This window comes from Podarcis cretensis (assembly GCF_951804945.1).
Source record: "Podarcis cretensis genome assembly, chromosome: 8".
Taxonomy (NCBI): Eukaryota; Metazoa; Chordata; class Lepidosauria; order Squamata; family Lacertidae; genus Podarcis; species Podarcis cretensis.
The window spans coordinates 70719540-70738755 of record NC_137177.1 but is presented as its reverse complement, the minus strand read 5'-3'; the positions used below and the strand labels follow the sequence as shown (position 1 = coordinate 70738755).

Below are 19216 nucleotides of genomic sequence, written 5' to 3'. Positions count from 1 at the left end.
TTTTTAATGACTGATGTTTTAATGTATTTTAATCTTTTGTTGGGAGCCACCCAGAGTGGCTGGGGAAACACAGCAAGATGGGTGGAGTATGAAGAAATTATTATTATTATTATTATTATTACTACTACTACTACTACTACTACTACCATTATTATTCCCCTCTGGAGCAACAGAAAACAAGGGGGCCCATTTTCCATCTGACTCACAACATTTTAAAAACACATACATTAGTGAAAACAACATACAGAAGATGCATTATGTTAGAGCAAGCTGTCTGTTAGAATGTGCATACAGTGGTACCTCTGGTTGCGAACAGGATCCGTTCTGGAGGCCCGTTCACAACGTGAAAAGCCTGCAACCTGAAGCACCGTATCTGCGCAGGTGTGCAATGCAATTTGGTGCTTGTGCGCATGCGCGAAGCGCGATTTAGCGCTACTGCACATGCACAAGCAGTGAAACACAGAAGTAAGCCTTTTTGGTACTTCCAGGTTGCCTCATGATGCAACCTGAAAAAACGTAACATGAGGTATGACTGTATTAGTCCAAACAGCATACCAAAAAAGGTTTGTATTAAAAGAAATGCCCCCTAAAAGACTGGTGAATTTTCATTCATTTTCATTCCTAAAATATTGGGGGGGGGGGCTGAATTAAGTTTGGGGGGTATAAGATGCTGGGGGGATGGAATTCACATATTCATCTGTTCCTGGGGACATATATCAGCATGTGTGTGGAATTCCCTTCACATGGCTTCCAGCCACCTTGCCAGAGGAGATCATGGCCAGTTATCATTGGTTGCATCCAATGCTAGTCCTACTCAGAGTAGACTCAATGAAGCTGATAGACATGACTAATTCAGCTTCATTAAGCGTCAACTTTGGCAGCAGCAACTGATGCCTGCAACTCCCTCAAACATTCTTCTGCTCATTTCTGAACAGGCGTAAACAGGGTTGTACCACAATCTACCCAGATACATCTGCAGCCCTCGAGATTAAATGGGCAATCCATCATTTGCCTCTCCTGTATTCTTACCTCTAAAATTCCAAAAGAATCTCTTTTTGTAACGCTCAAAGTGGTGTTTTTGGCCAACTAACCCCAAACGTTTATTTCAAAGTGGGAAAGAAAAACACCTCTTTGCAAAAGAGATAAAGAGTTGTTCCTCAGCTGGGTAAAACAACATGCTCAGAACACCCACAGAGGCTGGAAATCTGAACAATGGGAATTAGCAGGAGGAGGATTAGCAGAATTGTTTTCCTGCAAATTTCAGGAACTTTTGTAAGAAATTCAAGGGGATAGGAGAAGTAATCTGGCCAAAATCCACTATTTGCTCACTCCTGAGCATTTATACAGGATTAATAAAATCCCTCTGGAATAAATGAGCCTTGAGTTGAAGCCTATACAATGATTTTTGGGTTGAAGCCGATTCCTATGCAATTGTGCATGGTCCAGAGAAAGTGGACAGAGGGAAGTTTTACTCCCTCTCTCGTAATGCTGGAATTTAGGAACATCCACTGAAGCTGAGTGCTGGAAGATCATAGTTAAACTCCTGCAAAGGACCAGTAATGGCCACCAACTTGGACTGCTTTAAAAGAGGACTGGACAACTTCATGAAAGATAAGCCTATCAAAGACTACTAGCCACAGTCACTAGGTTCTACCTCCTCTGTCGGAGGCAGTTGAACACTAGTTGCCAGAAATTGCAGGTGGGGATTTGCTGCTGCACTCAGGGCAGTCTGGTTGGCCACTGTGAGAACAGGATTCTGGGAAAGATGGGCCATTGGTTTGACCCAGCAGCTGGTCTCTTCTTGGGTTGCTCCTTTGCATGAGTCATATCTGTAGAGGTCTGTCTGCAAAGGCTCAGCTGTACCTTTTCATTTACAGTCGACCCCTTTCAGCTCTTGCAAGAAGGAAAACATCCCTGTGAGGCCCAGTGACACAGCAGGTGTGATCCTGCGATCTCAAGTGGGTGTTAATTTACAGGAGCCATAAAACTAATGGGGAGAGGCCAGACATAACACAAGACAGACCAGCTGGATAGGGGATTTCCTTGCAGCGAGTTGAAGGCGGTTGCTGTACAATGAACAGTGTCCTGCTCTCACAGTGGCCAACCAGATGCCCATCGTGAGAATTGGGGAAAATTACAGAGCCTAGGACTTGCTGATCAGAAAGTCGGCGGTTTGAATCCTCCTGATGGGGTGAGCTCCCGTTGCTCGGTCCCTGCTCCTGCCAACCTAGCAGTTTGAAAGCACGTCAAAATGCAAGTAGATAAATAGGTACCGCTCCGGCGGGAAGGTAAACAGCGTTTCCGTGTGCTGCTCTGGTTTGCCAGAAGCGGCTTAGTCATGCTGGTCACATGACCCGGAAGCTGTACACTGGCTCCCTCGGCCAATAAAGCGAGATGAGCGCCGCAACCCCAGAGTCGGTCATGACTGGACCTAATGGTCAGGGGTTCCTTTACCTTTATCTTTACCTTTATTGAGGGGGGATGCAATGCATATACTAGGCAAAATTCTGTCTGAAATGCATAAATGTGCATGAATTTTTGCGTGTTTTTTTTAAAAAAAGCAATTCACAAACAGATGGGGAAATGGGGTCAACCAAACCAAAATGGACAGATTCATCAAACCCTACACCTCCATCTACACAGATTTGCCTAAATCCAAGAAATAGCTCTCAGAGCCTTTTAGCTTGCTGGCAAAATAGTGACGGAGATTTTTTTTTTTTTTAAAGAGCATTTAAGGGAAAAATCAACAGCACAGAGCAGATCAAAGCATTTTTGTGAGCCAACTCAGTTGCCAAAGAGGAGCTTGGGAAAGACCCCCACCCCCGCCGCCAGTCCGGAGAGAAGATAAATTTCTGCAGAGAGAAGGAGTAAACTGAGAAGAGAGCACCTTGGTGTCAGATAAGGGCCTGGGCTCAAAATGCATTCTGCATTCACCTGCAGAATCTCTTGGATCTAGGGAAACAAAACAAAACACCAGCCACAAAAGGAGGAGAGTAAATATATTCCCAGGGACACATTGGGCGCCTCAAGACCGTGGGTATTTTCTAGGAGTGGTTCAAGCACACGCTGGGAAACTTGAGGATTCTTCCATTAAGTCAAGCGCTCCATTGCTCTAGTCTAGTGCAAGAAATCCACTTTTTAAAAACTAGCAAATATGTTATGGTTCAGAAAGGGATGGTAAAACACACTGAAAGGTATGAGAGGCATGCAGATTAGTGGGAATATGTGTGAACACCACACAAGAAACTCCACTCTTCGTTGAACCTCTCTGCAAAGAAAACCGAACAAATGCTCAATAAAGACTAGACATTGCCTAACCTCTGTTAGGATGAATGCTCTTTGTTGTATAACCTCGCCAGAAATAAATCAGAAAGCTCAGTGAAGACCAGACACTGGCTGCATCTGGATGTGAGAAATGTTGTGTTAGAGTTCCTGGTTAAAATACTGCCACTTCTGTCCTGTTTTCTAATGTTCCTTTCAGTGCCTGTTGCATTATTGCAGTGCCTGCTGCATTGTTGAACAATACTTTTGGACAGATATACTAGCATGTCGTGCTAAATTTCTTTCACACCAGTGGGCATAATGTGGCAAAACAACGGATGTCATTGGACAATGTCATTCTCCTCCATACATGCTTCTGTTTCCCCATAAAAACAGCAGGGTAGAGCTATATGTTGGTTGTTGTTTAGTCGTTTAGTTGTGTCCGACTCTTCATGACCCTATGGACCAGAGCACGCCAGGCACTCCTGTCTTCCACTGCCTCCCGCAGCTTGGTCAAACTCATGCTGGTAGCTTCGAGAACCAATCATCTCGTCCTCTGTCGTCCCCTTCTCCTTGTGCCCTCCATCTTTCCCAACATCAGGGTCTTTTCCAGGGAGTCTTCTCTTCTCATGAGGTGGCCAAAGTATTGGAGCCTCAGCTTCAGGATCTGTCCTTCCAGTGAGCACTCAGGGCTGATTTCCTTAAGAATGGATAGGTTTGATCTTCTTGCAGACCATGGGACTCTCGAGTCTCCTCCAGCACCATAATTCAAAAGCATCAATTCTTCGGCAATCAGCCTTCTTTATGGTCCTGCTCTCACTTCCATACATTACTTCTGGGAAAACCGTAGTTTTACCTATATGGACCTTTGTCGGCAAGGTATATGTTCGTATACCACCCCAAATTGTGCAATTTTCTGGATCCACAGGGTTGCAAACAGTTTTTTTTTTCTTGAAGCAACTGACAAAGAAATGAATGTTAAGCTTCCAGAAGCTGCTTTTGTGTCATGTGTGTTGGAAATCCCAGATGCAAAGATCCAAACTTGGGGCAATTGTTCTTTGGTGAGAGAGCCCTAGCTGAGATTTGATGTGGCAAAACATGCAGCAAAGAAAGCATGGGAATATAGGCTGTAAAAACTTTTACATGTGCCCTTTCCAGTGAATCTCGATGTATCCCATTTCCCTAGCACAAAAATAGACCACACGTTTAGAAAGTCATAAAATGGTACCCTCACAAAAATCTTCAGCGGTCAGGTTCATGTGCTTTTTCATATAGCAGTCAGATATAGTTGCTCAGGCAGTAAAATGTTGCTTGGTTATAAAATGGTAAAAGTTCCTAAACTATTGGTATAGGAAAACATTAGTTTCATACTTTATTCTTGTCTGAAACAAAAGAGGCTGCTTAAAGCCATGCAGCTGGAGGGAGCATCTCAGACATCCTCACACACGTAGTCTAAGTAGAACAAAAGGCTTGGCTGCCCGTTTCCTCCCAAGGTGAGGGGAAGTGACATAGGCAAAACCTGGCAGGACAGCTTACTCTATGGCATTAACCCCTTCATGCATTAATTAGACTCAGACATGCTGGTGATATGAGGCTGGTTCCCCTACAATGTGAAAGCTCAAATAAAATACAGTGCTTTAACCAACAATCCCTCTTTCCAGGGAACTCTGGGAATTGTAGCTCTGTGAGGGCAATAGGAGTCTCAGCACCCTTCACAAACTACAGTGCAGATGGGGCCTTAGATTCTTTTCCAAAGCTTCCTTCATACTCACAAAGGACTTAGGCAGTTCTTTTAGGCAGTTCTTGGGCAGTTCTTTTAGCACTGAGTCAGACCACTGATACAGCTCTGTATTGTCTACACTGACTGGCAGCAGCTTTCCAGGATTTCAGACAGTGGGGCTTTCCCAGCCCCAACTAGAGGTGCCAGGTTTTGAACCTGCAACCTTCTGCATGCAAAGCAGATACTTTACCACTGAGCCATGACTCTTCCCACAACAGCTTATATATTTGCAGTTGTGTTAATACATTTGGGGCGTGCACAGGGGAAGCAGCACTTTTGCACCACTCTTTATATTACTGATGATAATATTCATAAACACTTCTTTTGTTGGATTTTATCACGGTGCCATCAATTATGACCCCGGTAATACAGAACAAGTTACACTCTGACAACATTTCCTGCTATTCTTGTTTCTGCCATGGGAAATTCAAGGCATTAAAATTTCAGCTCTCAGGAAGAATAAGGGAGGGACCTCAGCAAAGTGGTAGCACTCGTTCTTTCCATACATAATAAAGGAGCCAGTTTCACCTCCAGGAAAAGACCTATATTTGAGGTCACCTCCAGGCTGCCAGCATTTTGTGGGAGAGATTCAAGCGCATACCAGGAATTTAGGTTTGCTGAATTAAGCGGATTAAAGGACTCTGTCGTCCTAGCGCAACAAACCCACTTTTTAAAAAACTGACTTTTTGCAGTTGGGAAAGTTAACAGGGAAAGCATGGGGCAAATGAACGATTAATGGAAAGATGTATAAGCACTGCACAAGCAAATCAGGATGAATTTAGAAAGAATGCTGCCCACAAACAAATGAGAACAATGCTCAATATAGGCCAGCTGTAGCCTACTGTCTGCATAAGCTTTCTGCAAGCAAATAAGGATGGATGTTCAATTAAAGTTGGGCATAGTCTAGCCTCCGCATGAGCTTCACACAAGCAAATAAAATGAATGCTAAATAAATAGGTCACCTAATGGAGCCCAGAGACTTTGGATAAACATTACCAATATAAAGAGACTGTACTGGACCTTTGCCCTGATGCAGCCAACTTAGTATCCAAAACCAGACCCTCCAAGTGTCCCTATTTTCTAGGGAAGTCCCGGATTTACAGAAGACATCCCAGTTTCTCATTTGATCCCGGAATTTCCCGCTTTTCCTTAGGACATCCCTATTTTCAGCTGAGAGATGTTGGAGGCTATGGAGTTATTGCAACCCCCCAAGCCAATGAGTTAAGTAACTATACAGCCTTTAGAAGACATCTGAAGGCAGCCCTGCATTGGAAAGTATGTTTAATGTTTTATTATGCTTTTATATACGTTGTAAAGGGACGCGGGTGGCGCTGTGGGTTAAACCACAGAGCCTAGGGCTTGCTCATCAGAAGGTCAGCAGTTCGAATCCCCATGACGGGGTGAGCTCCCGTTGCTCGGTCCCAGCTCCTGCCAATCTAGCAGTTCAAAAGCACGTCAAAGTGCAAGTAGATAAATAGGTACTGCTCTGGCAGGAAGGTAAATGGCGTTTCCTTGTGCTGCTCTGGTTCGCCAGAAGTGACTTAGTCATGCTGGCCGCATAACCTGGAAGCTGTCTGCGGACAAACGCCGGCTCCCTCAGCCAATAAAGCGAGATGAGCGCCGCAACCCCAGAGTCGGCCACGACTGGACCTAATGGTCAGGGGTCCCTTTACCTTTATATATGTTGTAAGCCACCTAGAGTGGCTGTGGCAAACCAGTCGGATGGGCGGGTTATGATGATGATGATGATGGGTGTCCCTATTTTCATAGGAGAAATATTGAAGGGTGTATGCCTTCCTAATGGCATGTTTAGCATCACATCGATTTTGGCCCCTAGAAAACAATGTGACAGCACAAATGTCTGTTTGCTGTCATCCAAGGAAAGGCCGTAGCTGAGCATCTGCTATGCATGTAAAAGGTCCCACGTTCAATTTCCAGAATCTCCAGGTCGCACTGGGAAGATCTCTGTCCGAAATTCTGGAGACACATCACCAGTCAGCATGGGCAATACGGAACTGGACAGAACAATGGTTTGACTCTGGACCAGGCTGATTCCTCAGTTCTGCATCCTGCCAATGCTCACAGAACCAGAGTCTCTTTTTCCTCTTGGCTTACATCTCAGCTTGACCCACACCTGAACCCCACCACTACTTTGGCTGCATCAGAAGAGCCACGCCTGAACTTTGGAACCTGCTTGAATTGAATTGCGAGTCACAAGTCTCTTCAGAAGCATCCCCATCAATGGATGCTTAGCCAGACAAAAGGCAACACTCAAGCCATGCCGCCTGTATCCCCAAGGTAATGAAACAGTGTTGAAAAGTCTCTGCCAGAATTCTACTTAAGATGTCAAAGAGGAGGAGGAGGAGGAGGAGGAGGAGGAGTCTATAACCTGCTCGGTTCCTTTGGAACTACGGTACATCAGACACCCGTAGCTAAATCTGCATATTTCATTTGTGTTCACTGATTGCTTAACCACTCTGGAAACTCTAGCTCTGTGAGGGGAACAGGGGTCTCCTAAAACCTGCTGGCTCCCTTAACAAACTACAGCTCCCAGAATTCTTTGAGGAAAGCCATGACTGTTTAAAGTGGTACCATGCTGCTTTAAACGCATCATGCGGATATGCCCCATGTCTCAACTATGCTTGAAGAACATTCTGGTGTTTTTTTTGAACCTTTAAGCAAACCTTGGCCAGCCAAACAGCCCAAAGAAAAAGACAAGGGGGTTTAAAGAAAAAAAGATAAACATGAAACCATGAGAGAGAGAGAGAGAGAGAGAGAGAGAGAGAGAGAGAGAGACCCTGTTTATGAGGTGTGATCTGACAGCATGAGAGGACCTTATGAATCCAGCAGACCCACTCACACACACACACACGATGGAAAGAAGCCGCTAGGAAGCCCAATATTTCACAAGGCATTTTACAGATCCCCTTGGAGCTGTTTAAAGTATACAGGCCTCTTCTTGCGGTGTCTTGTTCACCATCTGTTTTCCGTGAAAAGTTTTCCACCCATCTCCCAGCTTTCCTTTCATGGGGATGAAGAAATTCTGAACTCAGCAACGGGGTTGTTAAAAGGGGGGGGGGCACCGACCTGACAGAATGTATAGAGTTCCTTCAGTCAAACAGGAATGAATTTGTAAGGGGAAGGGTACTCCTGGGCAAATTTCACACAGTTTGCATTGACATGTTCAAGGTCTACGTTTGCAAGGAATAGAAAGGCAGCTCAAAGTGGGTCAAATCATGAGAAGGTCCCGAGGAATAGGGGTGGGGAGAGAGAGGGAGATCATGATGCACTTTACAGAGGACAGCCCTCAGTATCAAAGGTGACCAGATGGAAGTCCTCTAACTGAAAGAATGACGTTAATAAAATTATATTTACTCATATCAATTTTATCAAAGGGTCTGAAATATTTTAAAGTGGTTTTTAACAGCATAGTGATATGTACTATTTAATGCGTACAAAGTGGTCTAATGTGCATTATTGCACACAATTTTAGATTTAGCCTCTAATAAACAAACATGTATAGCTCTCAAGGTACATGAAGGGCGGTATTCAACTAAATTTTATGCAGAGTAGAAAACTATACGCCTAAGTTAACCATGTTCATTCATTTCAATGGATGTACTCTGTGTAAACATAAAACCACCCTATGCACAGAGGGAGAGAGCTTGGAAAGTTCATTTTCAAAAGAAACTAGTTCTAGTTGAATACGCCCTAAAAGAAACTAATTCTATGTCACATTCATCCCACCCCTTTTTTTAACAGAAAATTTGTGAACAAGTTCAGTTCACAGCTCAATTCAGGTTTATCCAAATGATCCTCAAAAAACAAAAAACAGCATTCAGAATGTTACAAGCTTTGCCAAACTACAAAATATACTTAAGTAAACATCAAAACACACACACACACACACACACACACACACACACACACACACACATATACTGGAATCTGAATGGTTTAATTTATGCCCCCTCCCCAAATATTTATGATATTTAGGCTTTATGGGTTTAAAGGGGGGCATGTCAGAGAATGAAGATAAAATAGATTTTTTTAAAAAACTTCTACCTGAAAATGAACTCAATTCATATTCAGTTCACCTGGCACTTACAGAAACTACTTTCAAGTGTAGTTCAGAGCTTCGTGAAACTGAACTAGTTTATTTCAAGCACGGTAGTGCGTGTGCACGCACGCATGTGTATAGATACATAGCATGGTGGAAGAATGTATATTTATTAGTTTCTGTTATGTCATCTTTAACTCCCTTTTTACCTAAACAAAAAAGCCCCAAACACTGCAACTTTTTCCCATGGGGAGCCGCTCCATCCCCTTGACTGTTTTTATCGCCCATTTGCTGAACCTTCTCCAGCTCCTTTTTGAGGTGAGACAACCAGAACCATACCCAGTACAGTAAGCCCGTGACTTACATATATTATATTCCAAGGATCGTGCCTAAAGCCAAAATTGTGTATAGTCAAGACCCATTGGGCTCAATGGTGGTTTGCAATGCCAAAGACATTTTCCCTGGAATACATTTCTTTTTAAAATTGCCCTGCGTGTAAGCTGAATGCACAGAAGTTAAACGCATTACATGTAGGCTTACTGTATTCCAAACGTGGTCACAGCATAGATTTGTACAATGGCATTATGATATGAGCAGCTTCATTTTCAATTCTCTTCCTAATGATCCCTAGCATGGAATTTGCCTTTTTCACAGCTGGTGGGTCGACATCTTCAGAGCTTCACTGGATGGTTCCTGGGTTGTAGTGGTGTGTGAGTGTGGGTGTGTGGGTGGGCGCGTATGTGGGTGGGTGTTTCCCCTCTCTCCTTTCTCCACAGCATGCCAGTTGTTGCTCCAACTGCAGCCATACAAAAACTCGTGACAATTGCTAGCTGGCAACAACACAAAGACCGGCAAATGCAGAAGCTCATTAGCTTTTAAGGCCACTCCAGTTAGCAGGCAGTTTAAAAAAAAAAAAAGCAAAAACACAAACATTCCTAACTTTGGGTTCCTCTGACAAATTACACACCAGTTCATAAACAGACACAGACTATTATTATCATTTTTCTTCTGCACAGACGCTCTTCCTCTTCGTGTCTGCCCCCATTATCTCTCTCGCCCCTTTCCAGCTACAAATGAGAGATTTCCTTCTGCCTTCTCCGTGCCAGCAGTTCAAATGGCAAGCTAAGATGCTGCTCTAGGCGTCTCTCTTTCCTATACTGGACTTCTGCTTTCCTGAATGGAATTATTCACTTCCTCTGCAGGAAACCTTTATGAAAGTTCTTTTCCCTCCTGAGTTGAGCTAATTGGACGATTGCCAATTTGGGTATACTTTTTTTCTTCTTCTTCTTTTTGCCGAGTTCAGATAAGGCCATTATCTGGTCCCTATCCAAAGTTTCCTTTGAACTGTTGTTGTTGATATTATTTATTTTATTTTATTTTTTACTCTCTTCATCACCTTTCCACAACAGACAAACTGGCCACATCTTGAGTTAAGTATTATGGTGGTGGTTGTTACAAATTCACTGTTTATTCATCTGTAGACTGCAAGACAGGTTTCTAAGCAGTATTAACCTAGTTACACAACCACTGAACTATAAAACATCCATCGTGAATCAGCGAATTGTAGCATTAGAATGCACCCCAAGGACTATCTAGACCAACCCCCTATAATGCAAGAATCGCAGCCGACCACTGTTTAAAAACCACCAGTGTAGGAGACTCCCAACACCTTCTGAGGTAGTCCATTCCACAGTCAGCCAGATCTCCATGTCAGAAAGTCCTTCCTGATGTTGAGTTGGAATCTCCTTTCTTGCAATTTAAAAATACACAATAAAACAAAGCAATCCTGCTTTAAAGGGAATTCCTGTGCAATGTTTTGTTTATCTTCAACGTGGTTTTATAATGCTAGGGGTGCCATCTACCAGTGTTTGCTAATACAGCCAATTTCTGGGCCCGGAATTAGAATATATAGTTTTATTAAGACGCCTGCTTCTTGGGAGAAAAGCAATGACAAACCTAGACAGCATCTTGAAAAGCAGAGACATCACCTTACCAACAAAGGTCCATATAGTTAAAGCTATGGTTTTCCCGGTAGTGATGTATGGAAGTGAGAGCTGGACCATAAAGAAGGCTGATTGTCGAAGAATTGATGCTTTTGAATTATGGTGCTGGAGGAGACTCTTGAGAGTCCCATGGACTGCAAGAAGATCAAACCGATCCATTCTTAAGGAAAGTAGCCCTGAGTGCTCACTGGAAGGACAGATCCTGAAGCTCCAAGACTTTGGTCACCTCATGAGAAGAGAAGACTCCCTGGAAAAGACCCTGATGTTGGGAAAAATGGAGGGCACAAGGAGAAGGGGACGACAGAGGATGAGGTTGGACAGTGTTCTTGAAGCTACCAGCATGAGTTTGACCAAACTGCGGGAGGCAGTAGAAGTCAGGAGTGCCTGGCATGCTATGGTCCATGGGGTCATGAAGAGTCGGACATGACTAAATGACTAAACAACAACATGCATAAATACAACCTGGGAGGTAGGGGCTCACAGCATTAATACTCCAACAGAGGCTGCTTCCCCATTAGGTTTCCAAAATCCAGAACAGAGGAAGACCTGCCTCACTTCCTCCAATCTTCAGCATCAGGCCAACTCTCACACACTGCTCTGGCTATTGAGGGGGTAGGGAAAGCCCCACCCATTTGCTTCTATGGCAACCTTCTGGACTTTTAAATTGCAGTACTTAGCTGGCCAGCCAAAGCCATTGCCTTGACAAAGGAACTTGCGTTGGCAAAGCTTGCTTGTATGCATTCCACCCTCAGAGATACGGGATTGCGGGTTGGGGAAAGAAATCCAGGGTTTCATCTAGACGGGCTCGCCAAATTCATAATAATCGTCACCACCACTGCATCTCTCTAAACTTTGCGAATGGAATGCTGGACTATAATGAGCCTGTGGTCTTATCCAGCCATGAGCAACAATGCCTGGCTCCTTTCCCCACACAATTAATCAGCGTACATAGAGTGATTCCCAATTTACCTTCTTCAGCCCAAGCTATTAGGAAAAACTCCAGAACACATCGCACTAGCAGAGCGCAAAGGCATATCAGGCAACTCCCGGCGGCCTGATCATTTCTACATACATTCTGACAAATGAGGAGGATGGATCTTGAAAACAGTCCAGAGTTTAATATCCTCAGTGCAGGTCTTTGCTTTAAATAGGGATGGACCTCGAGCCAACTAGCATTTCAATGATGTAAACGTAGAACACCTTCCACGCTAAGAACAAGTAAGAACCAACCACGAACAATGGAAAGGTAGAAAACAAAGACAATATTCTTCAGAATATTTCTCTTGCTTTGCTACACACTTGTGGGGAGCAAACAAACAAACAAAACCCCCTACTTTTGAGGTCCTATGTAGGAATAAGCATCACCACCAGACCACAATATCTTTGCAAACTGAAACAGAGTTGATTCTTCTTCTCCCCACACCCCTTTAGGCCAAGAGTGGAGAACTTCTATCAGCCTTCTGGGCAACCCCTGGGGAGGGCACATGCCACCCGGGCCATAAGATCACCTTCGCCAAGTTTCATGGTACTAATGAACTGGAAGAATACCGTTATGATTCCCCCTTAATCAATGGCTTGACAACGTGACAACATTGGCAACATACGAACAGACAGCTTATAGACGCAGACTTTGGATAAATACAGCAATATATGGAATGAAATTACAAATAATCTATTGGGTTACTGACAATTATATGTGTATTAGGATAATAAGAATATGCACATTTGTACAGTGGTACCTTGGGTTAAGTACTTAATTCGTTCCGGAGGTCCCTTCTTAACCTGAGACTGTTCTTAACCTGAAGCACCATTTTAGCTAATGTGGCCTCCCACTGCTGCTGCGCCGCCGGAGCACGATTTCTGTTCTCATCCTGAAGCAAAGTTCTTAACCCAAGGTACTATTTCTGAGTTAGTGTAACCTGAAACATCTGTAACCTGAAGCGTATATAACCCGAGGTACTACTGTATATTAATGTATGAAAATGTAATAGTACTTTTCTTCTTTCTATCTTTTCATAGCTGAAATTCTTGTTTTAAAAAAAGTTTCATTTCAAGTTGTTTCAGAGGTTATAGCTCAGAACTTGAAATACCTCAATTTAGTTGTTGTTTTCTCCACAAATGAGGAAGACAGATGGGTATAGAAGTCGGGTTATGCAAGCTGGTAATTTTTCTGAGGTTGTCTCCTCGATGCTGGAACCAAAACAGAGACTTGCACAATGATATCCATGCTGCCTGTGACCAAAATTCCAGGGTGTTTTTTTGGGAGGGTGGGAGTGGAGTGGGAGGGTTAGAAAGGGTACTGTTCATCCTAGGAGGTGAGTGGGGATCTTTTTCAGCCCAAAACCTTCATCCCTTCTGAGCAACCTTTTGAGGGCCACACGGCAGCAGAGCCAGAGGCAAGAGTAGGCAAAGCAATGCAAATTTTATGTTTGTACAGTCGCCTTGTTTCTACAGTACATCACACCAAAGCACACTCCTTTCTATTCTACATCCTGACAAGCAAGAGGCATTAGTGGAGTTCAAAGATGCACTCCAGCCAGGCAAAAACACTTGAGGAGGGTGCAAAATATGGCTGCCAAGGGGTGTAGCCTGTGGAGAGAGGATGTGGCTTAAGAGAGACTTACGAGGATCACATTTGGCCCCCGGGCTAGAGCTTCCTAGCCTTGTATGGCCAGGGAAGAAGCTTATATACAGTACAGTGTCTGCTTCCATTTGGGAAAGATGCCCTCATGAGGCTCCCACCCTCTCTGAGAAGGCCTCTTTGGTCCTCCACTCTATCACCACCTCCCATTCATTTGCTCTGTGTTCCTTTGAGCACATACAACAGCTCAGAGATTCAGCAAATGTTTGGTCCCTCTGCTCTGCCACACACAGAGAGAATTTGTATTTGCTACCCTGTTGTTAAGAAGCACAACACACTTTGCATTGGGCCAGCAGGGGTGTTGGCACACCGCACAATCTGCATACGCAAACGTTATGGCTGCTCACCTACACAGTCCTACGAGGGTGCACTCTGTACGCCTGAGTCGCCGAGGTGTGCAAATCAACAAATGTACACACAGACACTTGCCCACGTGCAGGAACAGCTCGTACCTGTTGTAAGCCACTGTGGACATCATCAAAAGACAAGGCCTAAATCACGAGCATATGCATGAATCTCTCTGAGTTTCTGTATGTGCAATTAAAGAGACACATCATAGAACTGTAGAGTTGGAAGGGACCACAAGGTCATCTGGTCCAGGGGCATCTTATCCAGAGAGGCTAGTGGTGCAGGGAAACAGGGCACCAAGTTCTGGAGGGCGCCAGGGAAGAGGCAGAGGCTGAACGTGGCACCTCCTGGAATCAGCTCACCACCTTCGCCATGCCGCGCCAAAGCAGTGCTGCGCCGTGCCCAGAGCCTCCGTCAGCCATGGCCACCGCAGCACAAAGCAGTCAGCTGAGCCGGGAGCCACCACATCCAGCCTCTGCCTCTACCCTGCCGGAGTAGTTGCCTTCCAGCCACTGCCCGCCTCCTCCAGCCCCGCAATGTTGGGCACGTCACCAGCAGTACCGTCCTCCCTAAAAAAGGTCAGCAACTCTGGGAAACAGGGAGGGCGCCAGAGGGATCTTTGCACCACAGCGCCGGATATGTTTAAGACGTCCCTGGTCTGGTCCAACCCACCTGCAGTGCAGGAAGTGTTTTGCCCAACATGGGGCTCAAACCCACAACCCTGAGGTTAAGAGTCCCATGCTCTACCGACTGAGCTATCCCAGATGGCAAAGCATGGCAGGATGAAGGAGGGCCCACTTACGATAAAGGCAGCCTGCGTCCTCTCCAAACTGAGACCATCCCGGGCAGCACCTGTACACCGTCTGGTACTGCATGCTGTAGAGCTGCCTGTTGTCCATGTAATACAGCATCCTGAGAAAAGAGAACATCAAAACAAGCAGCGTTAAATGTTACTGCAGCTGGAGGCTACAGCCGCATAATTCAGAAGAAATCAGGTGCAGAAAGTTGCGTCCAGTGTTTGTCCTACTCTGAGTAGACCTGTTGAACTTTAATGGAGGTAAATTAGCTCTGTCTATTAATTTCAGTGGGTCCGCTCTAACATTGGCTGCAACCCAGAGCAACATAGGAATCTGCCTTATCAGACCAAAGATTCATCTGGGCCAATAATGTCTACACCGACTGGCAGCGGATCTCCAGGTTTTCAGACAGGAGCTTTACCAGGATCAACTTTCACTGTGCAACTAGAATTTCTCAGTATGTGATTGACTCCCACCCAAAAAAAACCCCAGTGGAAGTCTGTAAGCAACCAAAATTACAGGTGAAAAAAATACTTTCACGTCACATATAGTTAAGACTCTGGTTGAGTTAGTCTAACTTCACTGTTTGACCATTGTGGTGGTTTTAACATATGTTTTCAACACATCCCATTGGCAAGAGATGAAACACAACTAACTGTAAAAGCCCACAGAATGACTGCATGTATTCGAGCATTGCACTCACACACACTTTCCTGCATAGCAGAAAATTCCAGGTGTATCCATTAAAAAAAAAAAAAAAGTGCCCAGACAAATCCTGGTTACTTAGTGCTTTTAATTCACAAAGAAACTGAATCATAAAAACATAGTTTTGTACAACTGTTGCCCCAAGGGTGACCTAGCCCAACCCCTTGCAATGCAGGGCAAATGATCATGGTTGTATCCAACTCAGTTCCACTCAAAGTAGACTCAGTGACAATAAGGAGCCCAAGTTAGCCATGCCCATTAACTTCAAAAAGTCTACTTTGAGCAGGGCTAGCATGGGGCACAAGCCTTAAGGCATAACCCGGCTTCATCCAAATGTACAACATCTCCAGTCTAGTTTTGCAAGGAGGAAAAGAGAAATAAAACGGGGTGGTGGAAAACATGAAAATATTTTGCCCATTTCAGCCAAGCATGGAGAAAGCAATCAGGGCCCAGATGTGTCTGGGAAAGCAATATCCAGTCATTAGACAGCAAAACAGCTCGCAAACTGGCAAAAAGTCCAACTGGGTTGCGTGCTGCCAAAAAGACTCCCTTCTCCATTGTGCTCAAAACAGATATTGCTTTCAACGTCACGCAATCGGCTTTTTAAAAAATCCACAGGTTTAATACAAGTGATGGAGCAGATGTCCTGCAAGGAAAGCATGCTGAGGTTCGAAAAAAATGAATGAAAACTCATTGTTACATTCCCTCCACAGTTAACAGTTCGCATCAAGAGGGGTGTGTGAGTTGTTTAGAACCAGGAGAAATTATTTGGGCTTTGAGAAACTCTCTTAGGTGACAAGAGACTTCTTCCCAAGCTGCTTACACACAGGAGGTAGGAGGACCCAACAAGACCTTTGCTGGATCAGGCCAGTGGCCCTTCTAGCCCAACCAAATGCCCCTGGGAAGCCTGCAAGCAGGACTTGGGCACAACAGCAGTCTCCCCACTTGCAATTTCCAGGACCTAGTATTCAAAGTCATACTCCGTCTAACAGTGGAGGCAGAACATAGCCAGCATAACTAGTCACCATTGATAGCCTTGCCCTCCATGAATTTGGCTGATCCCAAGAGTCATCTAGTCCAACTGGCTGTGATTCAGGAATCACAGCTGACAGATGGCCACCCAACTTCTGTTTAAAACTCTCCAGTGAAGGAAAGCCCACCACCATCCAAGAGAGTCCGTTCCACTGCCAAATGGCTTTTCCCATCAGATAATTCTTCCTAATATCTAGTCGGAACCTCCTTTCTTGCAATGTTAATTGATTTGGATCCTACCCTCTGAAGGAGCAGGAAAAAAGGTTTGCTCCATGTCATGGAAGAAGAAGAAGTAGAAGAGGAGGAGGAGGAGGAGGAGGAGGAGGAGGAAGAGGAGGAGGAGGAGTTTGGATTTGATATCCCACTTTATCACTACTCGAAGGAGTCTCAAAGTGGCTGACAATCTCCTTTCCCTTCCTCTCCAACAACAAACACTCTGTGAGGCAAGTGGGGCTGAGAGACTTCAGAGAAGTGTGACTAGCCCAAGGTCACCCAGCAGCTGCATGTGGAGGAGCAGGGAATCGAACCCGGTTCACCAGATTACGAGTCCATCGCTCTTAACCACTACACCATACTGGATTTGGGAGGGAACCCCCCCCCCAAAAAAAAAAAAAATCCTAGAAATGGATAAATGGTAGGATTTTGATTAGTTGAGATATGGATGAAAAGTACAAGCTGCAGAACTGTGCCAGGCAAGGAATCCCTGGCGAAAGGGGCTGATGGTCCCTCAGAGAGGAATCCTTTGGCCTGGGGAGACAGATGTATCCCAGGTGATGGGGGGGTGTTTGAGGTGACAGGAAAAAGAGTGTTTTGGAGCAAGGGGTTCTGGGAAGAAGACGGCAGAAGAAAGACTGGAGTCCATCTTGGGCAGGTTGGCTGAAGGCTGCCTGCACTGCTGTGGGGGACAAACCCCTCTTGATATGGCCATGCTGTAAGATCTGGACCCCCTCCATGCAGACTGAAGGTATAAATAGGCAAATAAACCATATTTCTTATGGCTATGACAGTCTCCACTGTGTCTCAGTCTTCCAAAGATACACAGACCCGGGGGGAGGGGTCTGGAACCCCATGGACTCTTGCCACTGCTCGGAAGAGAGAGGAGGAAGAACGCAACTTTTGTAACCCTCCATCTTCCACACCACAGCCCTTCAGATATTTGACAACGGCTATTGGATCACCTCTCAGGTTTCTCTTCTCCAACTGGAACTTTGGTTAGACTCTGCATATGGCAGCACCCAACATTTCTATTCGTGCAACAGGTAGGCAACGGTGCCCTGATGAAATCTGACAGGTTTGCTTTCTGGCCCGGGTGGTACAGCTAGAGGCACAGTGTGGGAGCGGCCAGTTGGCAGAAGAATCCACCTAGGAAGGATTCCCTGCAAGGAGGAGAACTATAAGGCAATGCGGTTTCAAAGAGGGATGCCAATAAAAGCTCATGTTGTCGAGCCCAATAAAAATTAATATGGCTCCTTATTGCATTGAGAACTAAGCTGGAGAAAAATAGCCCTACTTAACAGGACCCAGAGGAGGGGGGAGAGGAAGGGCAGGTGGAACCACTCTGGCCGTCTTGCTCTGAGCTTGGCAGAAAACGCTGCTCTCATCTCCAGAGCCCGCCGCTGCTCCAGGATGGAGGGGTGTCAAGAATTCTACCTTCCAGATATGTGTTGCTCACAGGAAAGAGAGGGAGAGGGAGAGAATGTGGGTGCACACAGTTCCTTAAAAGCCATTCAGCCCAGCTTGAGCCCTTTGGCTACAGGCAGACTTTTTTCAGACCTTCGTCTTTTGACCCAGGGTCAGATACAAGTTTTGAGGGCCTTGCGGCAATAGACCCCCAGCTCCCCCTAGCCCTGAGCAGCTCCCCCATCCAGGGACATAGGAAGGGGGGCAATGGAGGCGGTCTGCCCCAGGTGTCATCCCTAAGGGGGTGACAAAACCCCCCCATGGTGGATCACTACGCCACCCCCCTGGGCACTGATCACCATGCCGATTGCCCCCAATGGGGGCACGGGATGTGCACCGCTCTGGGTGCCCGAGCGGCTAGGTCCGTCACTGCCCCCATCCTCTGTGGCTCAGCAGCAAAGAGTCCCAAAGTCAATCCATTTTGTCTCCTTGTAAGGCTGGAAGAAATCTGTCTCTCTCCCCCCCCCCCCCCTTTCTTTCTCCCTCTCCGTATACAGTGGTACCTCGGGTTAAGAACTTAATTTGTTCTGGAGGTCCGTTCTTAACCTGAAATTGTTCTTAACCCGAAGCACCAAATTAGCTAATGGGGCCTCCTGCTGCTGTGAGATTTCTGTTCTCATCCTGAAGCAAAGTTCTTAACCCGAGGTGCTATTTTTGGGTTAGCAGAGTCTGTAGCCTGAAGCATCTTTAGCCTGAAGCATCTGTAACCTGAGGTACCACTGCATATATATTTAATGGGTATGTTTTGAACACTGTATTGGGCTTCATTCATAAATTTGATGCACATCAGAGAAAGGGCTATTAATAAATTTATTGTTGTTCCTAATGTTAAAGTGGTACCTCGGGTTACATACGCTTCAGGTTACAGACTCCACTAACCCAGAAATAGTACCTCAGGTTAAGAACTTT

General features: G+C 45.3%; 2 protein-coding genes across 5 annotated transcripts in view; one reads left to right on the top strand and one right to left on the bottom strand.

Annotated features, from left to right (window-relative positions):
* Positions 1–19216, top strand: part of MRPS16 (mitochondrial ribosomal protein S16) — a 317894-nt gene that overhangs the window by 95184 nt on the left and 203494 nt on the right. The window lies entirely within an intron of this gene.
* The window catches only part of MEGF6 (multiple EGF like domains 6), a 206840-nt gene that overhangs the window by 169078 nt on the left and 18546 nt on the right, over positions 1–19216 (bottom strand). For all 4 annotated transcript variants that reach the window (XM_079986726.1, XM_079986725.1, XM_079986728.1 and 1 more), the window contains exon 3: positions 14896–15005. In XM_079986726.1, the coding sequence (XP_079842852.1) occupies positions 14896–15005 (110 nt within the window). The remainder of the gene's footprint in view (positions 1–14895; positions 15006–19216) is intronic.